Below are 21,118 nucleotides of genomic sequence, written 5' to 3'. Positions count from 1 at the left end.
GAATAATGGCTAATTGGATGAAACTTGGCTGCTAAATTTCCAGCCCAGAGTAATTTCATTGCTGTTTTTATGAAACTTCTGAAAGTGTTGGTAATGGAATATCAGCTATCGCAGCACTAGTAGGAATAGTTATAATTGCCCCATGACCTTACAGACTATGAGCATTTTGTGGCTCTCTAAATTTCTAAGTTTCAAAGAGTAGCCAGGACTTTGGCCTGTAACCCTACCAGCTCCCCACCACAAAGTTCTAACATAGCTGATTATGGGGCCTAATCCTTCAGTCTTTTTTTAATATGTAGGGGTGAAAGGAATCTCCTGTTCTGCCTGACTAATATCATCACATGGTACTTTCCAACAAAACAAGAGATGAACTGCCCCAAAGTGAGTTAATTTAGAAAGGGTTGGATTGGCTGGTGTTTGTTAGTTTATTTACAGATAGAAAGGAAAATAGCACCTTGTCAACCTATTTTTGTGTATAAATATTAATAATCAAAATATCTTTTCCCCAGCTCTATGTTTCAGAACATTATGCTGGTAAAACTGTAGCACCACAAAGAAACAATTTAGCCCCAGATAAATATTAAATGTAGCACCAGAGAAAGTACTGTTGTAAGAAAAGCATATCTCACCTGGTTTCATAGAGCTTAAAATATATACACACACAAACTGTCTCATGTCAAAACAGCTGAACACCCCCTTTCCTCCACCTCCCACAGTAAGCAGCTGCTTATTTGCAGCAAATGTACTACTTGCAGATATTATTTAGCCCTGGGTTTGCAAGTGATTTTTCACACTTCTACATTTAAAGGGGCAGAGGTGTGCCATACCATAGACAATGCCCGGTGGGGAAGGTGTTAGCGCTACAGCAAGAACATCACTAATTTTTTGACTCAAACTGCAGGCGCACAAGCGCTCAGACCACAGTAATCTAAAAGGAATGTTTCTTACGTTTTCAACAAGGCATGCATGTATTAACGTATTCTCTCTATAGAAGCACATATGTGTCTCTGTTTTGCTGTTGCACACTTGAACAGCTCCTTCAGTACAAATCTTCTTTCCCATTGCTCAAGCCTCTTTCATCCTCCTCCTCTTCTTTCTTATCTCCATACTTCACAGCTGCTGCTCAGACTGTACTCCCTGCAGGAAAAGGGGAAATGATTTTCTCCAAGGATGCAGAGGTTTCTCCAGCCTGAAAAAGCAAAATAAGGGTTTTTTTTTTTATTATACTGATGCAGTTTTTACAATAAAAATATATTCTAAATGTAGGCATGAATCTTCTTGTTTATGCAAGAATTTGCTGGCTAGGAAGTACTGTATATGTAATTTATGGGGAAGACCATTTTGTGGTTAAAGGAAAGGAGATCAAGAGATCTGGCTTTTATTCAAAATGCTATCACAATTCCTGTGTGGTTTCAATTTTGAGTGACTAAGGCCATATCTATACTTTGAGTGGCCTTAGTCACTCAAAATTGAAACTACCTCATTTTATGAGGAATAACGCCTTTTGTCGACAGAGTTCTGTTGACAGAAGGCGTTATTGCATCTACACTGTCCTTTGCATCTACACTGTCATGTCGACAAAGTGGCTTGCTTTGTTGACAGAACTGGATGTAGACTAGATGCTCTTTGTCGACAGAAGCTTTGTAGACAGTATCTGTCGACAAAACTTCTGTCGACAAAACCCTGTAGTCTAAGACGTACCCACAGTGTCCCAGGACACTGCATTCATTGATACAGGCATTTGCAGATATAAATACCAGTTCTCAAGAACAGTTTGTGGAAAAACTTTTAAAATAAAGTTTCCATGTCATATTTGCATCTCCGGTCTACATGCTTTTTAAGTCTCATTAATACCCATTAATGGGGTCTTTAAGGGATTTACAAGGTTCATAGCTCTCAGATCCCAGAGTGATGAGTAACTGCATAAAAACCTCACTAGAGAAATCTATGTTGGCCCTCTACATCAGAAGAATTTCACACGCTGTGAGCAGTAAAACATCCAGCTGTGTCATCTAAGAGTGATTAGGGTTGACAGCAAGTTATGAGGCAGATTCTGGTCTGTTACACCAATGTAAATCCAGAATAATTCCATTGTCTTCAGTATTGTTACTTTATATTTACACTGGTACATATATTATCAAAATCTGACCCTAGATCTTTTCCATTAAATTCTCAATTTTAATGTCTTTGCTGTGTAACTCCTGAACTGTTGTTTCAGTGACAGGAGATTGTTCTGTTTCTGTGTAAACACACCACTTTCAAAAAGTAGGCTGAGTTCCCAGTCTACATGGAACTGCAGCAATTATTCCCGTTTTCACTCCTCATCCATGGCTTCTGCTGTCAAGACTAAGATACCTAACCCAACTATGAACAAAGTTAGAAGAACTGAGTCCAAATTGAATCAACCAGGACTGAAGCAATGCAAGTTGCCTAACGTGTGTGTGTGTGTGTGTGTGTGTGTGTGTGTGTGTGTGTGTGTGTGTGTGTGTGTGAGAGAGAGAGAGAGAGAGAGAGAGAGAGAGAGAGAGAGAGACTTCACCTTTTCTTCAGATCTGCTTATACTTTAGGAACTTTTTGCTGGTGAGGAAAAAGGGGGAAAGATGTTTAGTGCTGAATGGAATGGGAACATACTATTGACTTAGAGTATGTCTACCTTGCAGTTAAGACACACCCGAGGCTGTGCCAGCTGGTTTGGGCTAAGAGCCTCTTGGAGTGTGTCTACACTGCACCTGTAGCTCAAAATAAGTGACACAATTTGAGCTACGCAATTGCATAGCTTATATCGATGTTATTTTGAAATTTGGCACTGTCTACACAGCACTTATTTCAAAATAAATTATTCTGAAATGTCCCTTACTCCTCGTGGAATGAGGTTTACAGGGAAATAGGAGTAGCAATATCATATTTCAAAATAAGAGGCGCACTCAAAAGATGTGGAATAGCTATTTTTGGATACCTCCAGTATCTCGAAATAGCTGCTGCAGCAGTGTAGATGTAGCCCTACTGAGGGACTGTTTAATTACAGTATAGACATTGGGGTTGGACTCAGCTCAAGCTGTGAGAGCCTTTCACCTCACTGGGTCTTAGAACCTGGCCTCTATGCTGAACATATATCACAGTTAAACAGTTCCTTAGCCTGACCCCCACAAGCCGAAGTTAGCGAGCAAGGGTCAGCTGTGGGGTTTTAATTGCAGTGTAGACATGGCCTCAGAGTCAAAACATACCAGAGGACAGATGTCACCACACAGTTCACGTCAGTCCTTCTAATCTATGCGAGTGACAGAATAGGTTCCTACCTACAATCCTGCCAATGCACCTCAGCCTCAGTTTATAGAACTCCTGTATGTTTTCTTTCTAGGCTTCTGCTGAGCAAAGACTAACAACTGTGCAGTGCTTTTTGTATGTGTGCAATCTTTAGAGAGAGCCTGAGAGTGCCTTAGCCATTTGCACTGTGATCTAAAATACACCTGAACCCACATCTTTAGAAGAAAAAGGATGAGTTACATAGGGGGTGAAGACCATAATAAAGGAAAAATCTCATTGATTTTAGTACCTGGAATCAAAGGAGATGAGATTCAGAGAAATGTCTATGAGAGATTAAATAAACTGAAGTGGGATCTTTGCCTGAGTAAAATCTAAATGAGAGTATTAGGGTTTTACTCAAGTTTTACAAAGAACTTTACTTGTGCTGTGGTAGCACCAACCAAAGATCATGGCCCAACTATCTTAAAAGTTTTACAAACACAGCATGAGAGAGCCTACCACCTGAAGGTCTTACATTCCACCACCATTTTCTCTCTTTCCCCTAAACAGAAGAAAACATTGACTAAGTTTTCAAACGTTTTTTAATTCAAAAACTTATTAAGCTCCAAGGGGAAAAAAATCTGTGTGCAGACAAATACCCACCATAATGCTTGTTCATTCTGAGGCTATGTCTACACTATGCGCTTTGCCAGAAGAAGCAATGCAAATGAAGCTCTGATTAGCATTTTGTTGCGTTTCATTCGCATAATCTATTCCGAGCCATTTTTGCACGAGGGGTTTTTGCACAAAAACAAGCAGCGTGGCTGTGTTCATTTTACACAAATACACTTGCACAAAAACGGCTTGGAATAGATTATGCAAATGAAGCACGACAAAATGCTAATCAGTGCTTTATTTGCATTGCCTCTTGCAGCAAAGCTCATAGTGTAGATAGACATTGAGGGCTTCAGTGCTACTTAAGTTTTGCACAGGCTTCATGCTGACTCTCTGCATAGGGATGAATTTCACTCGAAGAGTGAAAACTCCAGGATCCTGGCCTGCATCCCATCTCTCAATAAAACAACTTTGAATATTGAAGGCTGTGTTAAAGCCATTCCTGGGTGCATATTGGCTGCATTTCCATTATGTGACTCATTAATGGATTATACTTGGAGCCAAATTCTGATCTCATTTACAGCACTATCAATGCAGAACCATTCAAATGGACATCAGTAGAGTTACTCCAATTTTAACACAAAGCATTCGACAGATAGATAGATTGGAATTTGGGTCTTTAAGTATGAAAGGAGCTGGAAAAAGCCAGACTCCACCCAGTATTAGAGTGTTTACAAGGAGGGAGGGAGTGCCTGCATGTCCTCTCTGTAGAATGCAAAACATGTTCCTAGCAATTTTTAAAAAATTAAAACTGGTGCTTTTTGTGTCGAAAACAGACATTTTCCTGATAAATGTCTTCAGATTTTTATTTAAAAAAAATATTTCTTGGGTTTCAAAAACAAAAAACCCTGAAATATCTTTGGTTTTCAACAAAAAAAACAACAACCCATAACCAAAATGATGTGGGAAAAATTATGGAAAAATTTTCATTTCCTTTGACATTTTTCAGGAAAACTAACGTACTTTTGATCTGTACATTGCTGTCTATCCACTTACGGATGCTCAAATTCTAATCACAACCTAGAATCATAGTGATGGAAGAGATCTCAGGCAGATATCCAGTTCAGTCTTGTGCATTGAGTAAACCTAGATCATCCTTGACTGGTATTTGTCCAACTTCTTCTTGAAAACCTCCAGTGACAGAGATTCCACAACTTCCTTTGGAAGCCTGTTCTAAAATTTAACTACCCTTCTAGTTAAAAAGTGTTATCTAGTGTCTAACTTAACTGCCTAACTGCAGATGAAGCCCACTGCTGCTTGTCCTATCTTCAGTGGACATGGAGAACAACTGAGCCCAGTTGAAGACTGTTATCAGATCATACCTCAGCCACCTTTTCTACAGAATAAACATGCCCATTTTTATTTAACTTTTCCTCATAGGTCAAGTTTTCTAAACTCCCCCAATCCCTTTTTCTTCTTCTCTGACACACACCAGTTTGTCCAATCATTCCTAAAGTATAGTGCCCAGAACTGGACAGAGTGCTCCAGCTAAGGTCTCTCCAGTGCTAAGCGGAGTGGGACAATTTACCTTCCATGTCTTACATATAATTATCCTATTGATATGCCCCAAAATGCATCACATTGTTGACATTCAATTTGTGATCCTCTCTAATCCTTAGAGACTTTTCAGAAGTACTACCAGCTAGCCAATTATCCCCATTTTGTAATTGTGAAGTTCTTTGCACTTGTCTTTTTTTTAATTTCATTTTGTTGAGTTCAGACCTATTTTCCAGTTTGTTGTGGTAATTTGGAATTGTTGTCTTGTGTTCCAAAGTTCTTGCAACCCCTCTGAACTTAAGGTCAACCTTAAATGTTATAAGCATATTCTCTATTCCATTATCTGAACCATTAATGAAAATGGTAAATAATACTGGATAAGAATTAACCCCTTCATGCCCTCACTAGATATGCTTTCCTAGTTTGACAGTGAATTATTAATAACTACTCTGTCAACCAGCTGTGCACGGACCTCATACTATTTTAATCTAGACTCCATTTCCTTAGTTTGCTTATGAGAATGTCATGTGGGATTATTTCAAAACCCTTTGTAAAATTGCAATATATCACATCTACCTCTTTCCCCATATATGAGAGACCAATAACACTGTCAAAGATGGAAATTAAGTTGCTTTGGCATGATTTTTTTCTTGACCAATTCATGCTGGCTATTCCTTATAAGGCTATTACCAGATCAGGGGTGGGGAACCTCAGGCTTAGGGGCTCCTAGATCCAGCCCCCAAGGCATTGGGGAGCCTGTGCTGGCACTCCAGCCATTCCCCCTTCCCCCCGCTATCCCACTACGGGGTTTGAGCGTACAAAATATACTAGGCTGGGCCCCTCTAGGCTCTGGCATGTGAAAGGAATGTGGGGAGTGTCTTTCTCCTTCTCATTTGGGCACTACGTCAGTGAGGATTTTTTGTGGCCCTTGACTGATTTTACTTGGGTCAGTGCCCCCTCCCCCACCGCCGTAGTGAGGTAGCAGGGAGAAGGGGAGGAAGTGTCAGCACAGTCTCCCAATGCCTTGGGGGCTGAATCCAGGAGCCCATAGGCCTGAGGTTCCAAAAAAGGTTTCACGCCCCTGCTCTAAATGCTTACTAACTGATTGCTTAATCATTTGTTCCAGTATCTTGTCTTCGGTACACCCCCTCTGGAGCACCTAGCACTGGCCACTGCCGGCAGACAGGACACTGGGCTAGATGGACCTTTGGTCTGACCCAGGATGGCCATTCTTATATTCTTATGTACCAAATAAGTCTGACTGGCCTATAATTTCCTGGGTCCCCTTTGTTCCTCTTTTTAAAGATAGGTACTATGTTTAGCCTTTTCCAGTCCTCAGGGACTTCAGCTGTCCTCCATGAGGTCTTGAAGATAATTACTAATGGTTTTCAGATTGCTTCAGCTATTTCCTTAAGTACACAAGGATTAATTTCATCAGGTTCTGCTAACTTGAATACATCTAATTTATCTAAATATTCCTTGACATATTCTTTCCTATTTTAACTTATATTCCTTCCTCGGTGTTGTTAATATTGTGTTGAGAATCTGGAGACCATTAACCTTTTTAAAGAAGACTGAAACAAAATAGACATAAACACCTTAGTCTTCTTGATATCATCAGTTATTAGCCCTTCTTCTCCACTAAGTAGACGATCTTTACTTTCTGTTGTCTTTCTCTTGCTCTTACTGTATTTGAAGAATCTCTTTTTTTTGCCTTGTTTGCTCCTTGCTAAGTGTAATTCATTTTGTGCCTTCGCCTTTCTGATTTTGTACCCTGCGGGTACTATTCTTTTGTACTCCTTTAACAGTTCATCCATGTTTCCACTTTGTATCGAATTCCTTTTTGATTTTCAGTTCACTGAATTGGCCCCCTTTAATTTCACTTCGTAAACAAGAGCCAAGGACACAAAGAAAAGTTTTTAGACTGAAATTTTCAAAAGTTGTGAGATTTTCAAAGGTAGTGGACTGGACAGCTCATTCCCAGTGATTTTAATGGCATTTGGGCATCCAAAAACCTAGCCAGCTTTGAAAATCTTTCAGTCCTTCATATTACATAGCACCTCTCCACCACATAGCACCAATCAGGGTCTGGGGGTGGGGGAGCTACGTGAAGCTTCTTTCACCCTGCCCTGGCCCTGAGAGGAGCCTGAGCCACTTCAAAGTGCCACGTGCTCCTCTCAGGGTGGGAGAAGGCTTCCCCCGCTCCCTCGCTACCCCACCCCCATGCTCTGATTGGCCTTGGGGTGGGGGGGCATGCCAAGTCTCTTCCAGGGCATGGGTGCCTAGTGGAAAGAGGGGGCAATAGGGCTCCCTCACTCCCAGACCAACCATGGTCTGGGAGTGGTGTAGCCCCACCCCTTCCTGTTTAGGCCCTGTCCCTTCCAGGGTGGCCTGGGGCTACTTCAGAAATTTTTGAAGTGGCCCCGAGCAAAATTTATTGCCCACCCCTGGACTAGATGGTGTTTCTACCAGACAGGAAAATTGCCCTGCTGAAGGAGAGACAGTTTCATAGGAATGGGATTCAAGTGGCTCAGATAGGACGTTACTCACCCTTGCTCAGCACTTCTATGGCTTTTCTTTATTCAGAGACAGAGAGTCAAGCCAGAGTTGTATGCTCAGTTCTAGCACTATTGAAACCATAGAAGAAGCTGACTTTCTACATGGTTTGTAAAGCATTGGGTACATAGAGCCCAGTTCCCCACTAACATGGAATTATACCTACTTCCCCCTGTGATTAATTTTGCATTTCGTCCATGCTTAATACATAAAATAATTATAAATAATATATGCAAAGGGGAAATATTAGGGAAATTGGATTGTCCATGGAAAGGTCAGCAACATGGCAAAACCTGGGATTTCAGCCTGATGCAGCAGTAAGCTAGTGAGAAACCAAAGGCCTTATTGAGCTTTGGAATGAGTGAATGAAATTCCCATTGAAATCCATGGGAGATCCAACCACTTACATCAGGGCTTTTTGGATTTGTTTGTGAGGGAGGTAGAAGGGATATTTAGGAAAGGAAGATCCAGAAATACGCTATGGGGCAAGGAGTGGCAACAGGAAAGAAGAGTTGATCCATTGCAGAGAGGCTCAGAGGAACAGCCTATTTAAGAGATTTTAGGATAGCAAGATCAAGGAGGCCAGAGGCCAAGGGGGAAAGTTTTGGGGGCAACTCCAAAGTTCTAGAAGATATGGGTCCTGTTAGCCTTAATCCATCCCTAGAAAGAGGTGCATCTTGGCTGCTGTATAGCTCTAACAATAATATGCTTCTTTGCTACTGGCTTATTAGAGACTTAGGGTATGTCTACACTACCACCCTAGTTCGAACTAGGGTGGTAATGTAGGCATACTGCACTTGCAAATGAAGCCCGGGATTTGAATTTCCCGGGCTTCATTTGCATAAGCCGGCCGGCGCCATTTTTAAATGCCGGCTTGTTCGAACCCCGTGCCGCGCAGCTACACGCAGCACGGGCTAGATAGTTCGAACTAGCAAGCCATTCCGAACTATCTGTACACCTCGCGGCACGGGGTTCGAACAAGCCGGCATTTAAAAATGGCGCCGGCCGGCTTATGCAAATGAAGCCCGGGAAATTCAAATCCCGGGCTTCATTTGCAAGTGCGGTATGCCTACATTACCCCGCTAGTTCGAACTAGCGGGGTAGTGTAGACATACCCTTAGGGATGAGGGTTTTCTCTTTTGCAAGGTTAGCAGTGAGGGCCTCTGAAGGGCATAAGATGGAAAATTCTTAGTTTTTCAGGAAAATAAGCAGCAAAGCTTTTTTCCAGGTGTCAGACTCAGGAAAGCACAGAATAAACACAATCTGCAACATGAATGTTCAATTTGTTCATTGTACAAAACTGTAGTCTGTTGCTGGGTTGGCAGACTAGTCCCATAACTGTAGTTCTGCCTCCAGTCCTTACTCTTTTGAGGATTGCCACACAGTTCGATAAAACATCTCTAAAAATCCTATCACCTCCATTTTAATACAGCTAATTAACAACACTGCGATGTTTGACAGAGCAGCTCTGCATGAATCTAGCAGCTGACATTGGAGGAAATTATTGGCAACACAAGGAGCATAGAACCGGGCTGGTGTTGCTGGCAGGAAGAGATGTGGGTTAATTTAATACTCTTCTACTTCTAGACTAATAGAGCAAAATGTAAATGGCACTGCATGCCAAACTGGCACATGCTAACTACACTTCATACGCTGGCTGGGTGTTTCAAGGTGATGTCAGCTTATATACTACAAAGCTGTCATTTTCAGAGCACTTTTCATCCAAAGATCCCAACATGTCACACGGACACTACAAACTAGTTTCACCCCATGAACACAGTCTTGCCTCTATTGAAGATTCTTGGGCCTAAGTTTTTAGAAGTATTGATATGTTGCTCAGTACTGGAAGGTCTAAGTGGTTAAGTGGCATGCTCAAAAGTGATTTAGGCACTTAGGAGCCCAAGTCCCATTGAGACATAGGCTCACAAATGCCTATACCATTTTTGAAAGTGGGGCATAGACATCTAAATCACATAAGCCTTGGAATGCTAAGTGAGCCAAGGCCCAAATGTCCTTTAAAACCTGATTCCTGGAAGCATCCCCCAATACAGAGAGATCATTTCTTAGTGTAAACTGCTATATAAAGCTGCTGTGCAGTATTAAACTTCTACCTTGTTCCACAACTGAGAGAGCTGCACATCACAGGAGATAGCTAGAAACAGGCACATACATGTGTGGAGTGTGAGAGAGAGTGAGAAATACCGTGTCCATTTCAAACTCCTGGAGAGAATGTAGAGGAGCAGTAAGCAATTAGCTGAGCTGGAATTTGTCCCTATTGTGAGCACCGTTCTGTTTCTCTAACCATAAGACTACAAGTGATTCAACCAGAGATTGGGCTAAGTGAGTAAGTATTAAGTGGTACAAGCTAACTCCCCTGTTCTTATTAACTGTGCCATGCAATCCCTAATAACCTGAGTGGTCAGGTCCAAGGATTTATGTTATTGTGCAAGAAGTTTATCTCTGAAGAGTTTCTTTGTAGGGCTGTGTCGAGACTGGCAAGTTTTTCCGCAAAAGCAGTTGCTTTTGCAGAAAAACTTGCCATCTGTCTACACTGGCCGCTTCAATTTCCACAAGAACACTGACTTCCTACTGTCTGAAATCAGTGCTTCTTGCGGAAATACTATGCTGCTCCCATTCGGGCAAAAGTCCCTTTTGCGCAAAAGGGCCAGCGTAGACAGCTCAGATTTGTTTTGCGCAAAAAAGCCCCGATTGCGTAAATGGCGGCCGGGGCTTTTTTGCGCAAAAGCGCATCTAGATTGGCACAGACGCTTTTCCGCAAAAAGTGCTTTTGCGGAAAAGCATCTGTGCCAATCTAGACGCTCTTTTCCGCAAATGCTTTTAACGGAAAACTTTTCCGTTAAAAGCATTTGCAGAAAATCATGCCAGTCTAGACGTAGCCTAGATGTATGGGGGAAAGGAAATAATAAATATTGGTTCAAAAACACACATTCTACAGCACTCATAAAGTACTGCTCTTTCTATATATCTTCTAAGTTTTCATTACCATGCTCATCACTTCAGCATCATAGAAGCATAGAAATGTAGGAGTGGAAGAGACCATGATAGGTCATCTAGTAGTTCAGTCCTCCTGCACTAAAGCCTAAACTATCTAAACTATCCAGGACAGGTATTTGTCTAACTTGTTCTTAAAACATCCAATAACTGAGATTCTGTAACATCCGTAGGTAATTTGTTTTGGTGTTTACACAGCATTACAGGAAGGGCATTTTTCCTAATGTCTAACCCAATTCTCCATTGCTGCAATTTAAGGCCACTACTTCTTGTCCTGTCCTGTGTGGTTGAAGAGAACCTCTCACTTCCATATAACAATCTTTTACCTACTTGAAAATCATTATGTTTCTCCTCGGTCTTCTTTTCTCCAGACTAAAACCTCAGCTTTTTAAATCTTTCCTCAGAGATTATGTTTAATCATATTTGTTGCTCTCTTCTGGACATTCTTCTATTTGTATTCACCTCTCCTGAAATGTGATGCCCAGAATTGGACATAGTACTCCAGTTCAGTGGTGAGTAGAGTGGAAGAATTTCTCTTTTGTTTTGCCTACAACACTCCTGCTAATGCATTCCAGAATGATATTTGGTCTTTTTTGCTACAATATTACACTGCTGACTTATATTTCATTTGTGATACTCTATAACCCCGAGATGCATGTCTGTAGTATTCCTTCCTAGGCGTTCAATTCCTATTTTGTATTTCTGCAATTTATTGTTCCTTCCCAATGGCACTGGTTCTATTTTTAAGATGGGGGTGCTGAGCTACACCTCCAAACCTTTTAGTGCCTCTCACAGCCCCAGACGGGGGTCAGACCTAGAGTTGCCAACTCTCCTGGACTGGATGGACCAGATGCCATTGCCTCTAATGGCATCCAGACCGGAGATTTGACACACCAGCCACAGCTAGAGGAGGCTATGGAGCCCATGGATGGTAGACTGCAGAATCCATGGGAACAGAGGGCAGCAGGACTCTAAGGGCTGCTGAAGCTGGCAGGGACTGGAGAGGCTGCCTGGAGGCCGGGACATGGATCTGGTGAACCCCGTGGTGGGAACAGCCCCCTGGGTGCACTGCAGCATCCCCCACATCCCTACTTCCCATGCCTATGTTCCTTCCTAAGCGGTGTATTTTGCATTTGTCCTTATTGGATTTCATCCCTATTTATTTCAGACCATTCCTCCAGTCTGTCAAGATCATTTTGAGTTCTAATTTTTTCCTCCAAAGGACTTGCAACCCTTTCCAGGTTGTTATTGTCTATAAATTCTATGAAAGTACTCTCTATGCTGTTATCATGCATGGAGCAACCATGCATGGAGCAACCTCCTGCCCATGGTGCAGTGCGGTGCAGTGGGACCCCAGCCAGCTGGAGCAGCCCCACCATCCCTGGAAGGAGCTCCTTGCCCACTGTGGGCTATCAGGACCCCAGTTAACCAGTAACAATTAAAATTATATCATGTGATCAGTTAATATTTTAAGAGATGTTTACATCCCTAGACGGTAAGTATCATTAAACGTATTTTATAGATGGGGAAATTGGGGCAAAGGTTACATAGTAAATCAATGTCAAAACCAAGTAGGGACAGAACTCGGATTGCCCATATTAAGCTATGCAAATATTTGCAATTAACTTCAAACTCAGTTTCACTGCGCCTTAGATCTGAGGTTTGGCGGAATTTTGTGGACCTTCTCCTGGTGAGCCTGCATTGAGTGGATCTGAGGCTGCTAAATATTTTCTATGCTCCAGTCAACTTCACCAGCTCCATCTCTTCCTATAGTTGCCCTCTCTACATTCCAGCACTTCAACACCATAAGAAAATAAGTGAGTTCCTATGCTAAAAAGAATGGAGCAAATGAGATGCTAACATACATAACATCGTTAAATTTCATTACATTACATTACATCACAGTTTTAATGTTTCCCTTGGAGGCTTGAGTTTGTTGAGCTCAAACCTACAAGTGGATCTCAGAGGGATATTGCTTTCCAAAAACTATGAACCATACCACATAGCTTGGTTCATGAACGTCCTAAGAAACTGAACCCTGGAGGCTAGAGAACAGTAATGGATGTCAGCAATAGAGTTGACTGCAGTTTTGTCCAGCAAGCTGAGCTGTGTTTAGGCACATGCCATCTCTGCAGAGGACGCACTGCCAGCTATGTAGAATGTAAAGTTTGAGTTTAAAAAATAAATACACGCACAGAGTATAAACACACATCTCTCTATCGGAAACCCTGCTCTAAAACACTCCACATGAATACAGAAGCCTCCCACGTAATCAAATTTATATTTATTATTATTTAGATATCTAAAAATGTGCCACTGCCAGGCACCTTACTAACAAGTAGCAGTTCAGTCTTGAGTCCATATGACACTGCAGCTAAGGATTACAAATGAACAAGGGGATGTAGGAGAAGGAAAGGAAAGAACAATAATATTTTCTTCTCCGTTGGCCCTCCCTTCTTCTGCCGTTCTCGTTATTGTCATTTCATTCTGTTTTTATTGCCACTAAGGCTTCAGTTTAGGAAAGCTTTTAATCACATATAAATGAGTTGAGATCAATGGAACTTATTAAGTATGCACATTTAAGTGCTTTCCTGAACATAGCATTAAATATTTGCATAACTGTCATCTTGAAACAAGTTGTAAACTCTGATGGACAAGAAGTAAAATTCCCTCTTTATTGGAACCATAAAATATCTATCGTATCTATGGTGTTATATAAATAACAGTTATAATACAATTAGCTTTGAGAAGTGAGATTTGCTCCAGACATCTCAATAAAATGTTAACTTTGAAGAATAATTATGAGGATTTAAATGGCTAAATTATTGACTGTTTCACTGCTGATCATTTTAGCAGAACCATCCAGCATATAGCTAGTGCAAACTCCCACAAAGTACAAATCAGGGGTTAAGAAGTCAGCATTTTAGCATAGCAACTGGGAAGTACAGAAATGGGCTTCTTTTGTTTAACAGAAGGGAGATCGCCAGTAAAGAGCAATGTGGTACTTAGTATTTGATTTTTAAAATAATTAGTTATGGTTTATTTAATAAAGAAATAATGTTTATATTGATGAACATAATTTAAAAAGTGAGACCAGATTGATGAGATTATAGGGCTAGGACTCTGGCCTTATGACACTCACCATGGCAGCACCTAACCTTTAGGTGCCTAGAAAATCACAGAAACAAGACAAGGATTCACAAAGCCTGAGTGAGGACCCTGAGCTCCATATGCACTGGAGAGAGAGAGAAGTGCCTAAGAATGTGATCTACAAAAGCTGACATATTAGGCAAAGAATCAGCAAAGCTATCCAATAGGAAATGTGAACAGCCAGGGGGTGTTCTAAACCAGCTCCTTTCAAGGCCTATGCCTGTGCTGGATGGAGGCATCTATCTGTGCTAGCAATTCAGCAGCAGGGAACCCTGTCCTGCAGCTCTGTGGATTAAGAGCCTAAAGTCCTCTCATGGATTGGTAACTGATTAAAAGACAGGAAACAAGGGGTAGGAATAAACGGTTATTTTTCAGAATGATGAGAGGTAACTAGTAGTGTCCCAAAGGGGTCCATATTGGGACCAGTTCTATTCAACATATTCATAAATGATCTGAAGAAAGGGGTAAATAGTCAAGCAGCAAAAAGTGCAGATGATATGAAACGGCTCGAGATAATTAAATCCAAAGCAGACTGTGAAGATCTTTAAAAAGATCTCATGAAATTGAGTGACTAGGCAACAAAATAACATGTAAAATTCATCATTGATAAATGCAAAGTAATGCACATCAGAAAACATAATCGCTACTATATATATAAAATGATGGGGACTAAATTAGCTGTTACTACTCAAGAGAGATATCTTGGAATCATTGTGGATAGTTCTCTGAAAACATCCAGTCAATGTGCAGTGGCAGTCACAAAAGCAAACAATGTTGGGTATCATTAAGAAAAGGCTAGAGAATAAGACAAAAAATATAATATTGCCTTTATATAAATCCATGGTCCATATCTTGAATAGTCTGTGCAGATGTGGTCATCTCATCTCATCTCAAAAAAGATATCTTGGAAGTTGACATTGGAAAATGTTCAGAAAAGGGCAACAAAAATGATTAGCAATATTGAGCGGCTGCCATATAAGGAGAGATTAATAAAAATGGGATTCTTCATCTTAGAAAACAGATGAATAAGGGGGATTATGATAAAGGTTTATAAAATCATGACAGGTGAGGAGAAAGTGAATAGAGTTATTTATTCATAACACAAAAACAAGGGATTGTCAAATGAGGAAGCATTTATTCACACTACCCACAGTCGACCTGTGGAACTCCTTGCTAGAGGATGTTGTGAAGGTCAGGACTTTAACAGGATTCAAAACAGGAATAGATAAATTCATGGAGGATAGGTCCACCAATGGCTATTAAGCCAGGATGGGCAGGGATAGTGTCCCTAGCTTTCATTTGTCAAAAGCAGGGAATGGATGATAGGGGATGATCACTTGATGATTACCTGTTCTGTTCACTCCCTCTGGGCCACCTGGCATTGGCCACTGTCGGAAAACAGGAAGACAGGATACTGGACTGGATGGACCTTTGGTCTGACCCAGTATGGCCATTCTTTTGTTAAGATATATCTTGTGAGAATGAGTTAAGCCCACATTTCTTAAACTGTGGGTCCTGACCGCCCTCCCCCCCCCCCAGGGGTTGCAAGCAACTTAGGGGGGGTTGCATTATCACAAAGTTTGAGAACCCCTGAGGGCAGTGGCTTAATGCCACACACAGTGATGAGGAGAAGGAAATGTTGGTTGTGTTGCTTAATGTATAACTTTCAGCCCAGCATTAGAACACACTCTAGGAATTTGGGGGATATTGGTTCAATTCCTCCCTTGACCAGAGGGGGAAAGGATTTGAACAAAGGGTCTCCTGCTTCTCAGGGGAGTGTTCTAACCACTGGGCTACAAGTTTTAAGATGGGCAGCACCACAGCCCCCTCCTCCAGCCAGGTTTGGAGTAGGACCCTATCCTGTCATTAAGCATGTCTATCTGACCTGTGAGAGAAGTAGCTGAATTCCTGTCTTCCCCCAGTTTGTTATTCCCTGGAAGGCTTGAGCCGGAGAGAAGCATCCTGTCAACTGTGGGGAGGTGGCAGTGTGCTTGCACCAAAGCAGAAACTGGGGTGCTTAGGAACTTTTAAGCAAAAAAAGTTAGGCACCGAGTTTAAGCCCCTACAGCTTGTGAATCACAGTGGAGCCTAAAACTGGCATGTAGGGGTTTAGATACCTAAGTGCCTTTGTGAATCCCACAGGCACTCAAGGAAGAGAGAAACTGATGCGCTAGAATTGAGAGAGCTTTCTATGCATCTGGCTGAGTCTACAGGGACAATCCATATATTGCGAGGGAGTGGGGGGAGAGAATACGGCCACCGCAGAACTCTATAGCATGACCAGCTGAGAAAGCAACTTTCCACTGAATCCATTTCAGGGATTCCTCCCCCCCTCCTCCCAGCAAACTCCCTGAAAATGTTGCTGCCTGGCACGGTGTGGCCATAGAGGAGTGGAGGGGATTGACCACTGCCCGGCTGCCAGGGATATACAGTTCTGAAGCTGGGATCGCTTGTGTACTCAGGCTGGACAGTGCTCTGGAGTCGGGAGACATCCTGCACCGGTACCCCCAGACCCTATTCCCAGGCGGGGTGTGTGAGAGAAGAGACCGCTCGGTCCCACTCCTGCCGGCACGGTCCGAGGAGGCAGAGAACACGTGTCATCCAAACCCTCCCACGAAAACAAAGGCACATGGGCTGGGGCCAGGAGAGGAACTGGGACTAAACCCTCCGGTTTCAGCCCACCTACCTACTCTGTGGCGCACCCGCTCTGCCCGGCGCAGGCTCCTGACCGCGCTTCCAGCTCCGGGCTTGGGCTGCCTGGGAGGCGCGAAGAAGTAGCTGAAGTTTCTCACTCGCACAAAGCGCACAGAAGGGTCCCAAGCCTCCTGCTCCCTGCCGGCGTGCCGCTGCGACTGGGCGCCGGCAGCAAGCGGGGAGAGGGGGGTGTTGAAAGGAGACGGGGCCACCTCTGTGAGTGAGGGTGGGTGCGTGCGCGTGCGTTTGGAGACAGCCCCGGAGCTGTTCCCTGCTTCTGTTGAGCAGACATTCCGCGCTCTCTTGGCTGCGGCTCCGCAGGAGTCATCGCCCTCTTGGGCTGTGGCAAAGACTGAAGCGAAAGGTGACACAGTGGGTGTCGCTTGCCCTTCGAGCCTGTAAAGTCCGCCAGCCCAAGCCAGGCACCCACTCACACTCCACAGGGAGCGCCCCTTTGCTTCCCCGGCACCGACCTGCGTTCTGAACCTGCACCGGGGTTTCCAGCGCGAGCGCCCGGCGACTCACTCTGCATTGTCCTGGCGAGAGGGTGGGAAGTGTCGAGCCCTGGTACTTCCACCGGGTTTGCAAAATGGGAAGAGAAACTGTCCGGCTGGTAAATAAGGCGCAGCTGACAAACGATGTCAGCACAGACAAGTGCGGGTGTGAAGCCGGGCCCCTCGGAAAAGTGCCCGAAAGAAACGTCAGCCAAGGCAGCTGGCGCCTTGGAATTTCAACTCCAGGCGCAGAGTTAAAGTCTTTGAAAGCAGAGGGCGTAAGTGGCGGGGGAGATGGGGACTTGCCAGGCTGGATGTTACTTCCACGGGGCAGCGACAGACCGTTCCTGGGTGTTTCCCCAGCACAAGGTTTACACCATCACAAGGAAACCTCCCCGTCCCCTCCTGACGCGCCCCGGCTTTTGCGCGCTGGAGTGTGGCAAGCGAGCGCCTGGCTACCCAACTCCATGCCCACCTTTGCCTTCCAGCTCCAGGCTCTACCAACTGTAACTCAGGCGCAGTTGACCAAATCTGCAGCTCCCATTGCGGGCGGACTGTGAGTTCTCCTGGCGCGCCAAGCACTCACAGGGAACCTCCCCTCTCCCCTTACACACACACACGCCTTACATCAGCTTCGCACGCGGCGCGCGCGTTCCGGACCGCAGCTGGCGCGGGGAGTGATTCCCACACCGATGGACTCGGCGGCAGGGAGGGCAGGTTTTCATTCTGGACTCTGCTCGGTGGCACGGTGTGATTCCCAGCCGAGCCTCGTGCCCTGTCCCTGCCTCAGTTTCCTTCCCCTGCGCGATGGGGATAAGGACCCTGCTCTTTTTGGTGTCCCTAGCCTCTGTGTGTCAGAGGGTGGAGATGGATGGCAGGGGAGAGATCGCTTGATCAGTACCTGTTCGATTCACTCCCTCTGGGACACCTGGCATTGGTCACTGTCAGCAGACAGGATGCTGGGCTGGATGGACCTTTGGCTGACCCAGTGTGGCTGGTCTTATGTTCTCTGGTCCAGGGGCTCCCCAGCTGGTGCCCCCGGCCAGATTCTCTCCTGGACTAGATTTCCCCCAGCTAGGGGCGCTGTGAGGCAGAGAGGGGCTGGGAAGGGGGAAAAGCAGAGGTCAGCGGCTGCAGACTTGCGCCTTTGTCCTTGGACATTTCGTACCAAGCCCCCTCAGCTGTCACCGGCCCGGTGGTTTTGCAAAGCTTCCTCCCTCCCCTCTAGGGTTGCTGGATGTCGCTCGCTGGATGTCCCTTACCTGTTGCTCTTCCCGGTTGCTCTCAGCTCCTGCCAGAGCCCTCGTCCCTACCCGCTCCTCTTGCGGATCAGCCAGACCAGCGCGGCCATCTGCGCGGCGGCGCACAGCACACATAGGCCGGTGGCCAGGCTTCTCCCGGCCGCGGCCCCCCGGCTCCGCGCCCGCCTCCACGCGGTGCGCTCCTGCAGCTCATCCCCCACCAGCTTCAGGCGGGCCGCCAGCAGCTGCGCCCCGGAGAGGGGCTCCCCGCTCCGGGCAGGGCTGCAGAGACAAGCCGACGGGGGGCCGCCGTGCTGCGCGCAGGGGCACATGGCTGCGCTGCGCCCGGCGGGTCCCGCGCAGAGCCCGGGAGCGGCCGGCTGGAGTTAACGTGCGCTGTGCTGTTGTTGTGCGAACTGCGCGAGTATTAATTAAAGTGTCACATGGTGAGGAGGGGGTTACATCATCCTTCCCCGTCGGGGATGCGGGCAGAAGGCAGCAGGAAAGGTAACTTTTAACTCGTGCCGCGCCGGCTGGAGCAGCCACCAGCTGCGCCGTCCGGCCTCCAACTTCGCCGCGAGTCTGGCAAAGCCGACCCGAGCGACAGCCAAGCCCACGTGGCGAGGGGATGTTCTACCCCTTTCCATCCCCCACCCTTGGGGTGTTCTACCCTTCCCCCGCTTGGGGATTTTCTACACCCCCCTTGGGAGTGTCCTACTCCCTTCCCCCCTCCTGCTTAGGAATGTTCTACACACCCACCCCGCTTGGGGATGTTCTACCTCTTCCTTCCCTTTCCTCCCCTCCTGCTTAGGGATGTTCTATCGCCCCCCCCTTGGGGTTATTTTATATCCCCTTGGGGATGTTTTACCCCAATGAGGTGTCTTCGGGATGTTTTATACCCCTCCTTCTCGCTTGGAGACATTTTATAAACCCTGCCCCCCCGGCTTGGAGACGTTTTATTTCCAACCTTCGTCTTGAAAATATTTTATACCTATTTTATGGAAGGACCGGGAAGTTGGAAAGGCCTTTCCTGGGACTTGATCTGTATTCGGACTTTGCGCCCTCCCTCATCTCCTCCAATTTTGATTTTTTGTGCCTAAATAAGAGGTTCTCTCTTAAAATACCAGAGGCTTCCCTGAAATGGACATGAAATGAGGGCATGTTTTCTGTTTTTTTGCGAGAGGTTTTTTTTTCTTTTTTAATTCTGATCCGTGCTCAGTTTTTATCCCTGCTGGGAAGGAGACACAAAGTCCAGTATTGTAGGAGAGGTCCTGTTTGTGCCTGCTTTGTCACTGAAAAGTGATATGTGTGCCTGTTGTACTCCGAATGAGAATCCACGATCCAAAACAGGTGTGGAATATTCTCCTCCTACTTTAAACAGAAGGCAGGTGAGTTTTACATGAAAGAGAAAAAGAAGCGTTTCTTCTTTTCTGCTTCCCACTGAGAATCAACTAAAGCGAAAATTCAAGAGACAAAAACCTTAACCTCCCCCAGAAATGACTCCCCAGGGCGAGAGGAGATCTTAGAGCATCTGAGTTTTAAAAAAGTTGTTAAAAATGTAAAATCACCCACAATTGTGATCCTTGAGTTTGAAGCTTTCCAGGAGACGGGTGTCTCCAGGGACAGGAGCTGGGGGTTACAGGAGCTGATTAAAGAAGAGAGAACACTGACTCGTACAGCAGGCTAGGCAAACCCTCTCACACTGGTCTGTGACACCGTGAACAAAAAAAAAGTCACTTCTTTTACCACAGACCGTCGAGAGGCTCGATCCATAGCGAGTCATGGCAAAGCTGTCAGTGACCTGGGAGCATGATCGGGCCCATTCGCGGGGCCTACAAGAGTTATAATCACTAGAGATTTGTTGTCCTCTGGGGAGCGAAAAGGGGTGTGTGTGTGTCCTGCTCTTCTTTGGGTATTATTCTAACTCGCACACCCCTGTCCCTGGGTTCACCGTTATCCGAATCCGATCTGCCCCAGAAAACAAACCGGCAGAGCCTTTCACTAGCTGTGCAGGACAGAGGAGGTTTCTGCTGCTTCTTGGGCAGCCTTAAAATCGGTGGGCAAACGGGCTCTCTTTTCCCCAATGGGTAAACTTAGCTGCGAGGCGCAACCTTTTTTGTGGGTTTCGGTCCCGCAACAGGGCTAACCTCCCTCTGTTTTGAAGCATGCCCCTTCATGTAGCCTTTCCCCGGGTCGTTTTAAAAACAAACTGCTCAGCTTCCCTGCAGGTTCAGGGCAGCTCTATCCCCGTTGTAACTCTACTGACTGCCACCGGAGGAGGGCCGGGGTGAATTGGAGGTCTAGGTTCAGGGCCGTTTCAAGCCCCCCTTTAACTAATATCTCCCTCGTCTCAGCAAGTCTCTATTCTTTTGTACCAGCTTCCTCCTGGCGCAGCGGCAACGTTATCATCTCAGAGGCTGTCCCGGCACAGACCTTTTATTTGCGTGGGTTTGTAACTACAAGGCGCATTTTGTGAGGACTGAAACTTGCCGTAGGAGCTCTCCACCGTGAGAGGAGTTTCTGAGTGAGAGGAATCCCCCAAAGCCAGCGCTTGGA

At 45.1% G+C, this 21,118-nt stretch overlaps 1 protein-coding gene across 1 annotated transcript; it reads right to left on the bottom strand.

The window, feature by feature from the left end:
- Positions 1-699: 699 nt before the first annotated feature.
- HRK (harakiri, BCL2 interacting protein) lies at positions 700-18,894 on the bottom strand. The gene is made up of 2 exons (XM_075898185.1): positions 18,584-18,894; positions 700-1,189 (listed from the first exon to the last, which is right to left on the bottom strand). Exon 1 carries the CDS (start codon positions 18,892-18,894, stop codon positions 18,631-18,633), a length of 264 nt encoding a protein of 87 aa, XP_075754300.1. The 3' UTR covers positions 700-1,189; positions 18,584-18,630.
- Between the last annotated feature and the right edge of the window lie 2,224 nt (positions 18,895-21,118).

The sequence above is a fragment of the Pelodiscus sinensis genome, chromosome 15 (assembly GCF_049634645.1).
Source record: "Pelodiscus sinensis isolate JC-2024 chromosome 15, ASM4963464v1, whole genome shotgun sequence".
Lineage (NCBI taxonomy): Eukaryota > Metazoa > Chordata > Testudines > Trionychidae > Pelodiscus > Pelodiscus sinensis.
Note: the sequence above shows the minus strand (reverse complement) of the source record. Positions and strands in the feature narration are given on the sequence as shown.

Excerpts from the sequence above, each read along its gene's own strand:
- HRK (XM_075898185.1), bottom strand. The coding sequence starts at position 18,894 with ATGTGCCCCTGCGCGCAGCACGGCGGCCCCCCGTCGGCTTGTCTCTGC.